At 30.3% G+C, this 14,796-nt stretch overlaps 1 protein-coding gene across 1 annotated transcript in view; it reads left to right on the top strand.

Moving 5' to 3' along the window:
• Nucleotides 1–2,944: 2,944 nt before the first annotated feature.
• LOC131854293 (elongation of very long chain fatty acids protein AAEL008004-like) overlaps nt 2,945–14,796 on the top strand; it is a 59,668-nt gene continuing 47,816 nt past the window's right edge. The window contains exon 1 of the mRNA XM_059205391.1: nt 2,945–3,145. Within this exon, the coding sequence (XP_059061374.1) occupies nt 3,139–3,145 (7 nt within the window). The 5' untranslated portion in view covers nt 2,945–3,138. The remainder of the gene's footprint in view (nt 3,146–14,796) is intronic.

Below are 14,796 nucleotides of genomic sequence, written 5' to 3'. Positions count from 1 at the left end.
CTTTAATTCCTCATGAATTTGCCACAACAGGCTGGTCTGAGTTCATACCCTTTTTCTATTAATAGCTATTGCTCCTGGTCCTGGTTCCCCCTGAGGAACTCACTAGGAATTTAACATGAAACCATCATGTTAAATTTCTAGTAAATTTGTCGCGATGGTCTAATTGACCTGACCTCGTGTTCATCTTATCATCCTCCACTGGTGCACCAGTGTAAACCGTCAGCGTAGGTAGCCTGCGCTGATGGTTCCACTGTCTTCAATAAGCCATTTCATTATTGTCAATCAAAATCATCACGTTTAATATTGTATTTTTTACATTACATTGAATAAAATATTTTTCTTTCTTTCTTTCTAATAATAATATTTATTATTTATTTATTTAAGGAAGAAAGAGCAAGGAGCAGAACATTATGATCAGGTGTAATCTGACATTGAGGCTGACCCAGCCCGGGTTACCACCAACATGCTGCCCACCTTCAAGAAGGTGGACTGCTGACCGTAGGGCGCCGAAGGCGCCATCGTGGTAGATTGGTAGTATCGTGGTAGATTACTGTCGTTAGTGCCGTGACCACACAAACAATTTCAATATATTATAATATTTATTCATATTTATTGACTAGTAGCCTGACATAAATAAAATAATAACAAAACAATGTCACTCCATAATTTTACCTTCTTACTTCATACCACAATATTTTTTATACCTGCACGGATGATTACTTCTAATCAATTATATTTGTATTTATTAGTCTTTGAATCCATTGTTTAGCGGATTCAGTAACATACCTTTGAAAATATTCAGGAACTTCTACGAAAATCTAATACAACAATTTTTTCGATTGTTTGATTGGGCAGGGAGAGTAAAACTAAAAATGGCCTTATGGCTTTTATTTTATTTATATGTAGTCAAAGTGGGAGCGAGAGGTATATCAGCGAAATATTTCTACTATCTTTTAAAAGATGTTGGCTTGAGCCGAGGTTCGAATATCGTTGCCCTCAGTCGAATCCGTCAGGCGGGAATGGGTCTTCAGACTCCATAAGTCCTTCCGCGGGTTTGTAGTGCCATCTGCATTCACCCGCTATCGTCCAGTGAAGCTGTAAAGGCTGAGGTTAACAGCATTAGAGAAATCCGAAAAAAATACGCCTCTATGAGCTAACTGACCTTACTTCATGCTTATCATTCTTCACTGTTGCCACGGCAGTATATACCGCCAGCACATGCAGGCAAACCATTCGATTAGATACTTCGTTAAAAATAACTACAATTATACGCAAAAATGTTTTACAATTCGTAAGCATATTATAGTTATATTTGAATTCTTAATGATATTCTAATCGGAATATATTTTTTTGTCTTAATCTATAACTATTAAGGTACGATTATTAATTCATATACTCGTATTAATCATTGTCACTGTACAAAGAAAAAAAATGTACTTTTAACAAGGACATCAACAATTACTTCTATAGATATTAGTGATAATTGTAAATATTAATGAGATTATTTTTTTTATAAAAAAAAGAGTAAAATCTTAAAATATATGTGACAATAAACCTATATATATCAATTTCAGCATTCCAGGTTTTGTATTTTGGTTGTATATTATATTGTTAGTCATCGATGGACAAACGATGTTAAAAGTAAATATGGTGAAATACATTATTTGTAAAAATGGGTAGTATATACCTAACCTGACCATTTATTCTTCGACTCAAAACGGGACATCGGTGTATTTACGTCAGATAATAAATGACAAACTCTTTTTTTAAATATCCATCCAGAACAAGTTAGCTAAAAAGTTACGAATTAAAAAGTATACCCGATAGATATAATTAAACATTTTGTTTAGTCATAGTTATATTTATCGGGATGTAAAGGGAGGGGACGTCCTAAAAAAGATGGATGGATTGTGTGAAAGATGATAGGAATAAAAGAAGAGTATGCTCAGATATGGTGACCGATAGAGAGCAGTGTAAGAGAATGACATACCGCGCCGACCCCAAATAATGGGATAAAGGCAAGGCAATGACGAGTTATATTTATTGGATGAACAAATTTGCTTTTAAGAAAGAATGATATTCTTGGCACATTTTTTTAAACTCACCTTAATTACCAACAACCGGCTCGTCTACTCAAAATTTCGCATAGTTACCAAAAACGGGACAATTTTGCGTCTCAGAATTCATTTCGGATACAGCGGGACTCGTCTTTCTAAAAAGGGACTATCCCATTTAAAACCGAACGTCTGTTCACATTATATACCCTACCCATTTTCACAAATAGTGATTTTCTGCCATGTTAATTTTCTATTTATTTTTATCACAAAGTAGTAGTTGTAGTTATCACAAAGTGGGAGATGTCATTACATCTAGTAGTGACTAATACTTATTTTTATTTATTTATTTATGGTACAATATGTACAGTATATCCTTAAAATACAATGAGAGAAAAGGGCCCAATTACTTGCAATATAAGTAACCTTTTATGGCGGACCACATGTCCACATGTCCGCAATGTCATGGTTTTTATTTTATGGTGAAATCATCATCGACTTGACATCCTCATCACATAATCTTCATCACCAGCAGACCCTGAATCACCATTCAATTATCATCAACAAAAACATGAAATTTTCATATCAAATTGATCGCCAAAGCGTGAGTGATCATTTAACTACCTATTTGTGAAGTAATTAGTGATCACCAAGGTTTAAATTATATTTGTCAAATAAAATCTATGATTAAAACTTCCCAAATACAAACAAACAATAATAATTCTCGATTTACGTATACGCAAACACGTCCACGGTCCATCTGTGCGATCACAGCAAAGGTCGAACGACTCTCAAGAAATTTACGCACGTGTTATACTAACATAAGGTTTTTATATTTTACAGCGCGGTCTGATTGTTTATTATCATTGCGCCCGCGCAGGTTCAAGCATTTGTCTTGTAACGCAAGAGCCGCACGGTAGACAGCCGGAGGCGGTTAGTCGATGAGCAAGAGCAAGTAATCTCGATAAGAAACTTGTCAACTATATTTTTATGTCACAAAATATTGATACAGTTCTTCAGTGACAGTGCTTGTGAACAGATTGTGTTTTTATGAACTATATGTGATAGTGAATCCAGTTCGACAATGAACGGTAAGTTTTGTAATTGTAATGACAAATTAATTGCAGGTAATTATGATTATTTCATTAGAGAATACAGTGGAATAATAAACTGCATTATTGCGCAGAAAACGTATTGTCATTATTATGCACTATGAGCTAGTTAGGAAATCGGTAGATGTAGGTAATTGATATTTTTTTCTGCTACAGAAATCGACTACTGTCGTGGCATTGACAATTAGTATATAAGTTTATACAGTTTTATATTATTTTTTAATAAAAACACAGAATTATATTTTAAGGACTGTATAAAGGATAATCAAAATCGATCCAAAATTAGCGGTGAAATCTCGTAATACATTACATGTAAAAACTAACCATATGAAATATAAAATCAAAAATTGTTACAAACCCATTTTAACTATTACAGATATAGGAATTTTCTTTTAAAATAAAAATACAGGGCGAAAAGTAGAAAGTACACATAATATGTTCATTCTAAGATTTGCGTTTTTATAAAATACATAAGAGGGTAGAAGTCTAAGTAAGTAAGTATGGAAGTCATTTATGCACTAATCTCATATATAAAATTCTCGTGTCACAATGTTAGTTACCATACTCCTCCGAGACGGTTTTACGGATTTTTATGAAATTTTATATGCATATTGAGTAGGTCTGAGAATCGGCTACTATCTATTTTTCATACCCCGAGATGGGGGATTGGCCACCCCTAAAATTTTGGTTTTAGTTATGGACAATATTTTATTTTTTCCATTTAAAACACACGACACTAAATTTTTACCACTTTATCACCTACCCCTATTTTTTAATAGCGTATTGAATTTATATGGCAAAACAACGTTTGCGAGATCAGCTAATCTTATCTTATATATAAAATTCTCGTGTCACAATGATAGTTACCATACTCCTCTGAAACGACTTGAGCGATTTTTATGAAATTTTATATGCATATTCAGTAGGTCTGAGAATCGGCTACTATCTATTTTTCATACCCCTGTGTGATAAGGGTAGTCCACCCCTAACATTATTTTTTTATTTTTTGGGCAAAATTGTTTATTTATATTATTTATTTATTTATTTATATGGCAAAACGACGTCGGGATAGCTAGTATAATATAAACATGCATGGAAATAAATGCAGATTCCAGAATCTTGCACTGAGATTTAGATGATACTAAAATGCTTACAGATCGTTATAGACAGATCATACTATATTAGATAGATAGATAGATATTCAGATCTATTCTTCAAATATAATGTACCAGAATATTTGTAAAGGCGTGATCAACCAGGATACATCGCTTATACTACTGGCTAATGACAGCTTATAAAAAAAAATTATCTAATATTCTTACAATTCTTCTCTGTAATATTTATGCAGATAAACATGAACTACCTACTTATGTAAACATTTGGAGTATTGATGTATGATTGTATTAGATATACATAATACATATGTTTACTGTTTTGAAAGCTTATTTACTCATTGTAAATATTATTCTTGAACGTGTTAATATTAATGTTCAGGTTTTTCATGTGTCCACCTTCGAAATAATCAATTTCTTTCCATTTGACCATATCAAATGAAATTAAATGAAATTATATTTATTCAGTAGAAGAAAAAACAAAAACACACATTAAACAAACAAAAAAAAGAGAAATGACAAACAGTGATTAAACCAAAAAAAAAAGAAATGACAAACAGTGATTAAACCAAATCTAATGATTTGGTTTGGTTTAATCACTGTTTGTCATTTCTTTTTTTTTGTTTGTTTAATGTGTGTTTTTGTTTATTCTTGATTTGGTTTAAATTGGTTGTTCAAAATAGAGATTTGTATTTTGTTTGAAATATATGTGTGACTTTATTCTAAGTCATATATAGTGTAGGTATTGTTTTCTCAAATATTAAGAGAGAAGCCTGTAAGAGATGTAATTTCATAGTATCTCTCTCTAAAAATAAGATCATGGCTTACAACCTGCTGGCAATAGAATAATAACATTTAATTACATTTATTTGTTCCATTTTGTTAATTATAACTCAGTACCGAAGTACCGGCATCAGTGGTTTAGCGGTGTAATGCACTGTTATGTTGTATGTTATATACCGCAGCTAATTTCCAAAAATTGCGGGTTCGATTCCTCGCACTGTACAAACATTTGTATTAATGAGTATGATTGTGTGTTGGTCTAGGAGTTTTATATATATAACAAGTACGTTTATAAAATGTATCTTAGTATATAGTTGTCTAATACTTATAACACAATCCCTGCTTAGCTTGGGACTAGATGGCGCTGTGTGAATTGGCCTGAGATATTAATATGTAATATTATAAATGTAATAGGATTACAGCAGAAAATCATATGGACATGTAACTTTCAAATGTATAGTCACAAAATCCTTCCCATTAATCCCATTTTTTTTAAATATAGTATATTAGTGTGAGCATATCGTGGAGTCTTCTATATCCATTCCTTACTATTAATCTTATATAAAAAATTCTCGTGTCACAGTTTTCGTTCCCATACTCCTCCGAAACGGCTTGACCGATTCTCATGAAATTTTGTTAGCGTATTGAGTAGGTCTGAGAATCGACCAACATCTATTTTTCATCCCCCTAAATGTTAGGGGTAGTCCACCCCTAATTTTTTTTTATTTTAAGGCAAAACAACGTTTGCCGCGACAGCTAGTTATAATATAAATGCGAATGTATATCTATCTGTCTGTTTATTCTTATTTCACAATTCGATAGTTGAACAGATTTTAATAATTTTTGACGTGAATATAGTAGTAACGCGAGAAAAGACTTAGGTTACTTTTTAACACAAAAAAGTAGACGAAGCCACAGATTATAGTTAGTGTCCTATAAAAGCATTTCTTCAAGTAAATCTGTAATCGTTTGGGAAGTGATTTACTTTGTACTTCTTTAATTGTCATGAAGGCCGTTTAATGAAATTCTTTCACCCGGAAAAATGAAGGAAAAAAGCTTTTAAAATTATAAAACTATACTTAAATATGACCACGAAATAACCAACCAGCGACATAAGATCATGGTCGCCGGTTGATATTTACAACAAATGTAAATTTCCTCATTTTTATATAAGGCAGGTACAAGAAAGTGAACTTATATCGAAGCATCCGGGTCTCATAGCATTAACACATGAAACAAGAACTTTATACCTCTTTTTTTATACATCCTCGAACCATAACCAAATCACTTAATCCATTTCTGAGATTGGCGTAAATGTTTTTGAATGTACTACGTTAATAAATTACTTCAAAAATAGTTACCTCATATGTTTTCCATGTACATTAATATTTGGCCCGTGCGTACCGGGGCCGCTTGAAATGAAATGAAGTGATATTTATTTCATTTCTTGCTAGTATAAATAAAGGTTAATAAGGATAAGGTTGTCACGAATAAATTGAGTTACATTAATTAAATGCTTACAGGAAAATTTTAATCAATGTCACTGAGAATTGAAACACAAATGGATAATATTAATAGTTGTACTCAGCTGAGATATGCAAAAATAGTTGTACTCAGCTGAGATATGCAAAAATAGTTGTCTCTTCCAGCTGCTAACATCTCTTATTTATAAGTATATGTGCTGTTTAGTTTACGTGTTTTTTAATTGTTTAATTAACTGTATTCACTGAGATTATTACATATTTATGTGAGTTTCATTAATTGTATATCTATATCTATACATATGAATAACATTGGAGTCTGTAATATTGAAATAATCGTTTTTTACTACATGCACATGAATATAAATACGGTACATGCACCAAAATAATATTTTTTACAATTTTCGTCTGTCTGTCGGTCTGTTCGTTCCGGCTAATCTCTGAAATGGCTGGACCGATTTTGACGGGACTTTTTTGGCAGGTAGCTGATGTAACAAGGAGTTACTTTTTTTTTAACTTTTGGTTAACTTTATTTTTCAACAGTAACATTACTTATGTTACTTTTATTTTAGAAAAATAAAGTTTATTCCACGCGGACGAAATTGCGGGAGTAGCTAGTGTATAATAAAAATGTCCTCATAAATATTATAACACATATATGACATTTTAGCCGCTTATGAACGTCAAGTTTTTAAGCATATTTTTTCTCTACCGTCCAGTTCAATATACAAATTCCATTGATATGAACTGGCAAGAAATTGAACTGGTTTTTTTAAAGCCCATCTATTTACATTTGTACTTTATTGCTGTCTGTTTAACATTAAATGAAAACCCCAACATACGTGAACAACTATTGCCATGCAAGTTTGTGATTTAAGTAATCGTTTAGTGCGTTTTTCTCATTAAATATATTTATCAGATGTTTTAAATTTATTAAAGGTAATTTCAGTATATCCTTTGGTATCTTACTGTAAAACTTTATACCATTTCCCATAAAAGAGTTTTGACTTTTTCGAAAGACATATATATATATATATATATATATATGTATACATAATATATCTACCTTAGAGGTACAAATTGTTTTTGATAAGCTTCTTGTTGTAAAAAACCGTCTTATTACACCTTACGTTAATTTAACTTCATCTGCTAATGTATTATGAGTTTTTACAATATTTTTCCTTGCAGCTCCGCTCCTATGTTTACCTCTTTATAATATTAGTATAAATAATTATTTTAGTAGGTATAAATTATATAAGTATGTCTGTATGATTTCACCTCAGTGGTTTAGCGGGTTAGCACACCGCTTTTCTTCAGATGGTCGCGGATTCGAACCTACACACTATATAAACATTTCTATTCATAAGTATAACCACAAACGGTATCAGTCTGGGTGTTTTCTATGTATAATATGTTTGTATTTACAAAAAAGTGTCTATATGAGCTGTCTAGTACCCATAACACACGCTCTGCTTAGTATAGAACAGGGATGTTAGGGAGATCCATAACCGTAACCGAAACTATCGGATATCCGATATAAAAAAATATCCGTAACCGTAACTGAATCCGAAATAAGAGTTTCGGATAACATCGGATAGGGGCGGAGCCTAATTGAGACACAATTATGTAACACCAAAAAAATTAATATCCGTAACCGAAATTATCCGAAACTAACGGATAATCCGAAATAATTTAATATCCGCATCCGTATCAGTAACCGATATAATAATCATTACTATATCCGAAACCTATCCGTATCCGAAATTTCATATCCATAACATCCTTGGTATAGGACTAGATGGCGCTGTGCGATAAAGTGGGTTATTATTATTATAAACATAAATTTCAATATAAAAAAGAGTTTCCATGAATGTTTGAAGAAATCTACCTTTTATTACAGGTATATTCTATTTATAATAATAACAGAATTTAGGTAGACCGGTTTTTATGTAGTTCCCACATAATTATTTCATTATTATATTTTTTATGAGACTAGACTGATAAACAACCTGACTAATTGGCGGAAAGTGGTAATCCTCAGCTACATAAAAATAATAATAGTATTTCAAAACAATTTACACAATGTCATATATTCACACGCTAAGCTGCTTATATTATGGGTACTAGACAACTGATATAAATACTCATTTTTTTGTAAATACAATCATACTAATAAATACAAACACTTGCACTGTGCGAGGAATCGAACCCGCGACCATCAGAGGTAAAGCGGTATCCTAAACCGCTAGACACTAAGGGCGTCACATCATATATATCACAAAGTATGATAGCCGTGGTAGAATCTCATAATGGATGGCCTTGCATCACACCGCAACTTGCAAAGTAAGGTACCTGGATACTTAAATAGGTGTTTCAAAGACACTAAATAGACTCCTTTAAACTTCTCCAGTGTCATCTTTAGAAAAGTTGATTTCAATTTCTCAATTAATAAATATTGTTACATTATACTTATCAAATAATATTATCTAAATCCGTAGTTATTGATTAGACACATAATTGTAAAACATTGTTACTGTTATCAACAGTTACCTAAGTAATAAGTAATTTAATAGCTAATAAAATAGTATAGGAAACAGCTACTTCTAGTTAGTGCAACTTTATATAATGTAATCTAGGATTTATCTTATATATAAAATTCTCGTGTCACAGTTTTCGTTCCCATACTCCTCCGACACGGCTTGACCGATTCTCATGAAATTTTGTGAGCGTATTGAGTAGGTCTGAGAATCGGCCAACATCTATTTTTCATCCCCCTAAATGGTAAGAGTAGTCCACCCCTAATTTTTTTTTTATTTTAAGGCAAATCAACGTTTGCCGGGACAGCCAGTAATCTATAATATTTAGTTTATGGCATTCAGAATCCACATTTAATTAAATAAACAACAATGGACTCCGGATTCATAAAATTTCATTGAAAATTATCAATTGTCTATTTTATCAAACTAAATGCATACAGCCTTCAACGTCCAATCTTTGTACAAAGAAGGTACGCGCATTAATGCGTCTTATTGTATTGATAATAATCATAACTTGAAATATAAAATTATACCATTAACTTCGCAAATCTGTCATTTATGCCCTTAATACCACTCAGCACAATTGCTTCTGAGGCAATCTTCATAGCCCTTTGTTCATCAGATTCGTCTTAAATCTTTCGAAATTGGTGATATAAAAATTTGTATCGAGTTTTATTGAAATCAAAATAATCTATACTTAATTATTGTATTACTTGTATAAAATGTAAAAGTGTCTTATAGGCTAATAAAGTTTATTATTATTATTAATCTTATAAACGTGAATATGTGTATGTCTGTCTATTTGTGAAAATTGCACAAATTAACTACTGAGCGGATTAAAAAAAAAATTAACATGAATATATATCGTATTGTAAGAACGAACATAGGCTATCTAGGACACAAGTACATAGGACATAGGTTATCTAAAAAAAAGCGGAAGAAGTCACTGGAAATAATTAGTTCATTATATAATTATGTTTATTATGCAACAGTTAGGTGGAGCAATGATATACGTAGGGTTGTGGGTAACTAGACGAGAAGGGCTGAAGATCGTGCCTAGCAACGTGCCTTGCGAGAGGCCTCTGTTCAGCTATGGATTGCAGTGGAGTGATGATGATGATGATGATGATGATGACGATGATGATGATCATAATTATTCAGACAGTTCGGAATATGGTTTCAGTCGAAAAGAACCAATGAGAAACACAGCTGTATCAAAATTTGTTTGTATAGCCACGGAAGTCTATATATGAAACTTGCTTATTATAACAAATTCATCTGCATACGTTTGTTTTGCGTTTTGATCTACTCTATTAAGTACAAGGTTACTAATCTATGTATCATAAAATTTATTTCTATATAAACAAAAAGACTAGACAAAACTTCAGAACCACAAGAACAGTCACTGTGCTACTAATCCGTTCCGATATTATAAATGTGAACGTATGTGTGTTTGTTTGTTACGTTTTCAGAAATAAACGCTGAACGTATTTTAATGAAATTTGGCGTAAACTAAGATCATATTATTAGGATGGATACAGATGTAGAACTATTGATACTAAATAACAATCCAGAAGGGTTGTAAAAGATAGTGTTAATCTTAATAATATTATAAACACAAAAGTTTGTAAGTATAGATGTTTATTACTCTTTTACGAATAACATAGAGGCTATATTTTTTATAGAAATATATTGACATTTAACGCGCTTGAAACCGCTGGACAGCTAGTATTAGAATAAAATATTAACAGTAACAGATACTAATAAGGAATATTTTTTATATTGAAGACGAGACTTTTAGGTTCCCAATAAATTCAATCTTCAAAGCCAATTAATCAGATTTCGAAATCGCTAAAATTAATTTTAAAATGGTATTAGTACCTTGTAGACAACTAAAATCAATAAAAAAAAAGTAAATTATAGAACAAGCTGCAAAATAAATCTATCAATAAAAATCTTAATCTTAAAAATATTATAAACGCGAAAGTTTGTAAGTATGGATGTTTGTTACTGTTTCACGCAAAAACTACTGTACAGATTTTGATGAAACTTTGCAGTAATATAGATTAGTATAACATATAGGCTATATATATTATTACAGACAGCTACTATAAATTATTTAATTAATTAATTAATTAAAGTTTGTATAGACGAAGTCACTAGTAATAGACACTAATAAAGAATATTTTTAAATTAAAGACAAGACTTTTACATTCCCTCAATTTTTAAAACCAATTAAACAGTTTTCGAAATCACGCAATATTTATTTAAAAATGGTACTATTACCGTTTTGAAGGCAACTAAAAGGTCAATCATAGAACAAGCTGCGTATAAATCTATCAATAAAAATTTCACAACAATTTTACATTTTGCTTTTGAAGTTCGAAATATTATATAATATGAATATACAATATATAGCTTGTGTCACTTGGAATAATATACATTTCAAACAATCAAAGTTCTCAAATCGGTGCAGCAGTCCGGAAGTTTCATTATGAGAATTCCCGTTTTTTCTTAGTTTATGTAACGACAAATCTGTCAGTTTCAAATAAGAAACATCAATTTACATAATTTTAAGATCAATACCCTGTCCTTCTTTTAAAAATATTTTAAAGGAAGCACCATTATTCAATTTTAATAATTTCAAGGACCTTAAAGTCAGCGATAATATATTAAATCACATTATATCATATTGACGTAAAACGCTACGTCGAAACTATGAACATGTATGATTATATATACATATATAGACCTGTTAAATGATCCATTCTTGTTGTTTTATCTATTAGAATTTTCCATTAATACATAATTAACTATATACGTTCTTTATATTTACAAATTTTATTGATTTAACATTATGATGACGGTATTATAATCTAATAATATATTATAACTATTTATAGTATAATTTACATACATCTATTAAATGAACTTGATTTATTTATAGTCCGCCGTAACTTTTAGATGTAGTTTATAGCTGTATAGAAGGTTGAAGGGTATATTTGTATGTTTATACACGCTAATCTCTGAAACTACGAATCGGAATTCAAAAATCCTATTTCGTAATTGATAGATGCATTCTTAAAGCAGATACTAGGCTATTGATTATCTCGCTACTGCATTAAGTGCCGTGTCAAAAAAAAAAAAGTCAGAATATATGCTGAGCGAAAAAAGTAACAGTAGTGGGTGGAGAAAAAAAATTACCGTCATTTCTTTTACAACGAAACTCAACGCAAGGTTTAACTGCGGTACATAGCTAGATTTTTTTATATGGTAACGATACTAGAAAACTAGTTAATAACATACCTATGGTTAAATCATATGACGCAGTTGGTAATAATAATGTGCATAGCGATTTTTGTATATAATATAATAATGGTAATGAAGATTTTAAAAATAGGACCTATAATAGACCCCTGTAGTACTGCTGCTAATATAACTGATTCATTAGACTGTTTAGTTACATTATAGTGTTATTTTATTATAAATAAAATATAATTATTACAATTAAAAGTTCGATTTAAATTCAAGGTAATTTTCACTAATTGCTAATCAATATTGTCAAATGCCTTACGGAAATCCGTATAGCCTGTCAACAACCCATTTAGGAATATTATCCATATGTAGGAACAGGAAGCTGATGTATATACGTATGTTAATAAAGTAGTTATGAGTTGACACGTTTCATAAAACCGTGCAGTTGTTAATGATATCATTAGATACTAGTTCTCGCCCACGTCATCACTCCAGAAGAATTCAAATGATACGTGCAAAGACTATTTTTTGCAATTGAAGTAATTTAAATGATTAATTAATAGATAATAGTGTATTGCTATCGAACAATTTTAACAAACGTTAAAACCAATTCATTACGTTATTAAAAATGTATGTATGTATGTGTAATAACATATCAATTGAATTAAAATATTACGCTTTAAAAAAAATACTATATAAAATAAAAACCATAAATTGAACTGAGGACTAGACATATACTTTTTTTTATTATTTTCTTTTTTAATGCGATTGTTTGGATGACAAAGAGCTCTATAACGTATTTAAATATAAAATTATATAATTTGAAAATAGAACATCACGCATGGAAGGTTATGTTCCTTTTTATGAATTTTCTCACATCTTCTAGAACATTCCGTAATAAAAAACTAAAAACTTATAGATTGATTAATCTATAAGTTTTTTATTTCTTCATTATTATATTAAAAACTCAATATTCCTTCATCAAACTATTGTACTATAATCGTACATATGTGGTATTATAAGCTCTTTTTATTATTTTTTCCAATTATTAATTTATGTTACTGTATTCAGAATCGTTATGTAATAGTAGGTAAGCTTTTAACCCCTTAATTTCCATAATAAAACCCATATTAACTAAGTAATTTTACTTATAATATTATCGTTTAAAATTATACTATACAAGCTGACTCGCATTTACTTGACATTTATCATTATATTTCTCTCAATTTACAGAATATCTTTTTAAATTATTTCGTGCGTTATTCTCATGGATAAGCTACATTACTGAAAAGTTTCATCAAAATTCGTTCAATAGTGTCTCCGTGAGATAATAACAAATATTCGTCCATAGATCTATCCATCCTAGGCTACAATGGGACTGGCATGTCCTTTTAAATTGTACAACAGTCCCTAGACTTTACAAGAAACGAAAAAAACACCTATCCATCCATACTCACAAACTTTCGCATTTACATACGTTAAGATTTTTAATTATGGTATAAGATAAAAAAAAATGCGACGTAATAATGGTAGTTGAAGTTGTTTCTTACGTAGTTAAATTGTTGTAATATAAAAACATCACCATACAATCATGAATTATTAATATAAAAGCATTGACCATAATTAAACGAGTAGTGCTGCTAATAAAAAATAAGAACACCATAAAAAAGATATATCCATACATATAAATAAAATTGGAGTGTCTGTTTGTAATATTGAAATAACCGTTTTTTACTATATCCATATGAATATAAATACGGTACATACACCAAAATATTTTTTTATTACAATTTTTGTCTGTCTGTCTGTCTGTTTGTTCCGGGTAATCTCTGAAATGGCTGGACCGATTTTGAGGCTACTTATTTTAGAAAAATCTTTTATTTAAGAAAAATAAATTTAAATTCCACTCGGACGATGTCGCGGGTACAGCTAGTATAGAATAAAGTTTTCCATTCTTTTCTATAATACCTAACACTATAATTCTATAATTAGATTTTTATTAATCCATTATGATAATAATTAATATATTATATGCTTAATTAAAATAATGAGAATCAGTATAACATGAGAATATTAGTTACTAGGTTACACTAGACGACCTCGATGGTCTAGCCTTACTTTCGCGGGTTCGAGTCCTCGACGGTACAAACATATGTATTCATGAGTACGATTGTTTATATCTGAGTGTTTTCTATGTATGAAATGTATGTATTTACGAAAAAAATATACGATTTATTAGATTATATAATGACTATCTTGTACTGTTATCAATAAATTTCTAGATTTATTAAAATTAATACATAAATAGTGTTTTTTTATTATTAATAAATAATTATTATACTAGCAAGTATTTATAATAATTAGTAGTCGGTCATTGGTGGAAATTTGACCATAATTATTTTAAATTATAATTTTAAACATTTTTAAAGTTCTAGTATCAAAGACTATATATATAGGTATAT

Source organism: Achroia grisella, unplaced genomic scaffold (assembly GCF_030625045.1).
Source record: "Achroia grisella isolate CSIRO2021 unplaced genomic scaffold, CSIRO_AGI_Agris_v1 utg976, whole genome shotgun sequence".
In the NCBI taxonomy this organism is placed as follows: domain Eukaryota; kingdom Metazoa; phylum Arthropoda; class Insecta; order Lepidoptera; family Pyralidae; genus Achroia; species Achroia grisella.
The sequence above is the reverse complement of the archived record's forward strand: the minus strand, read 5'-3'. Positions and strand labels throughout refer to the sequence as shown.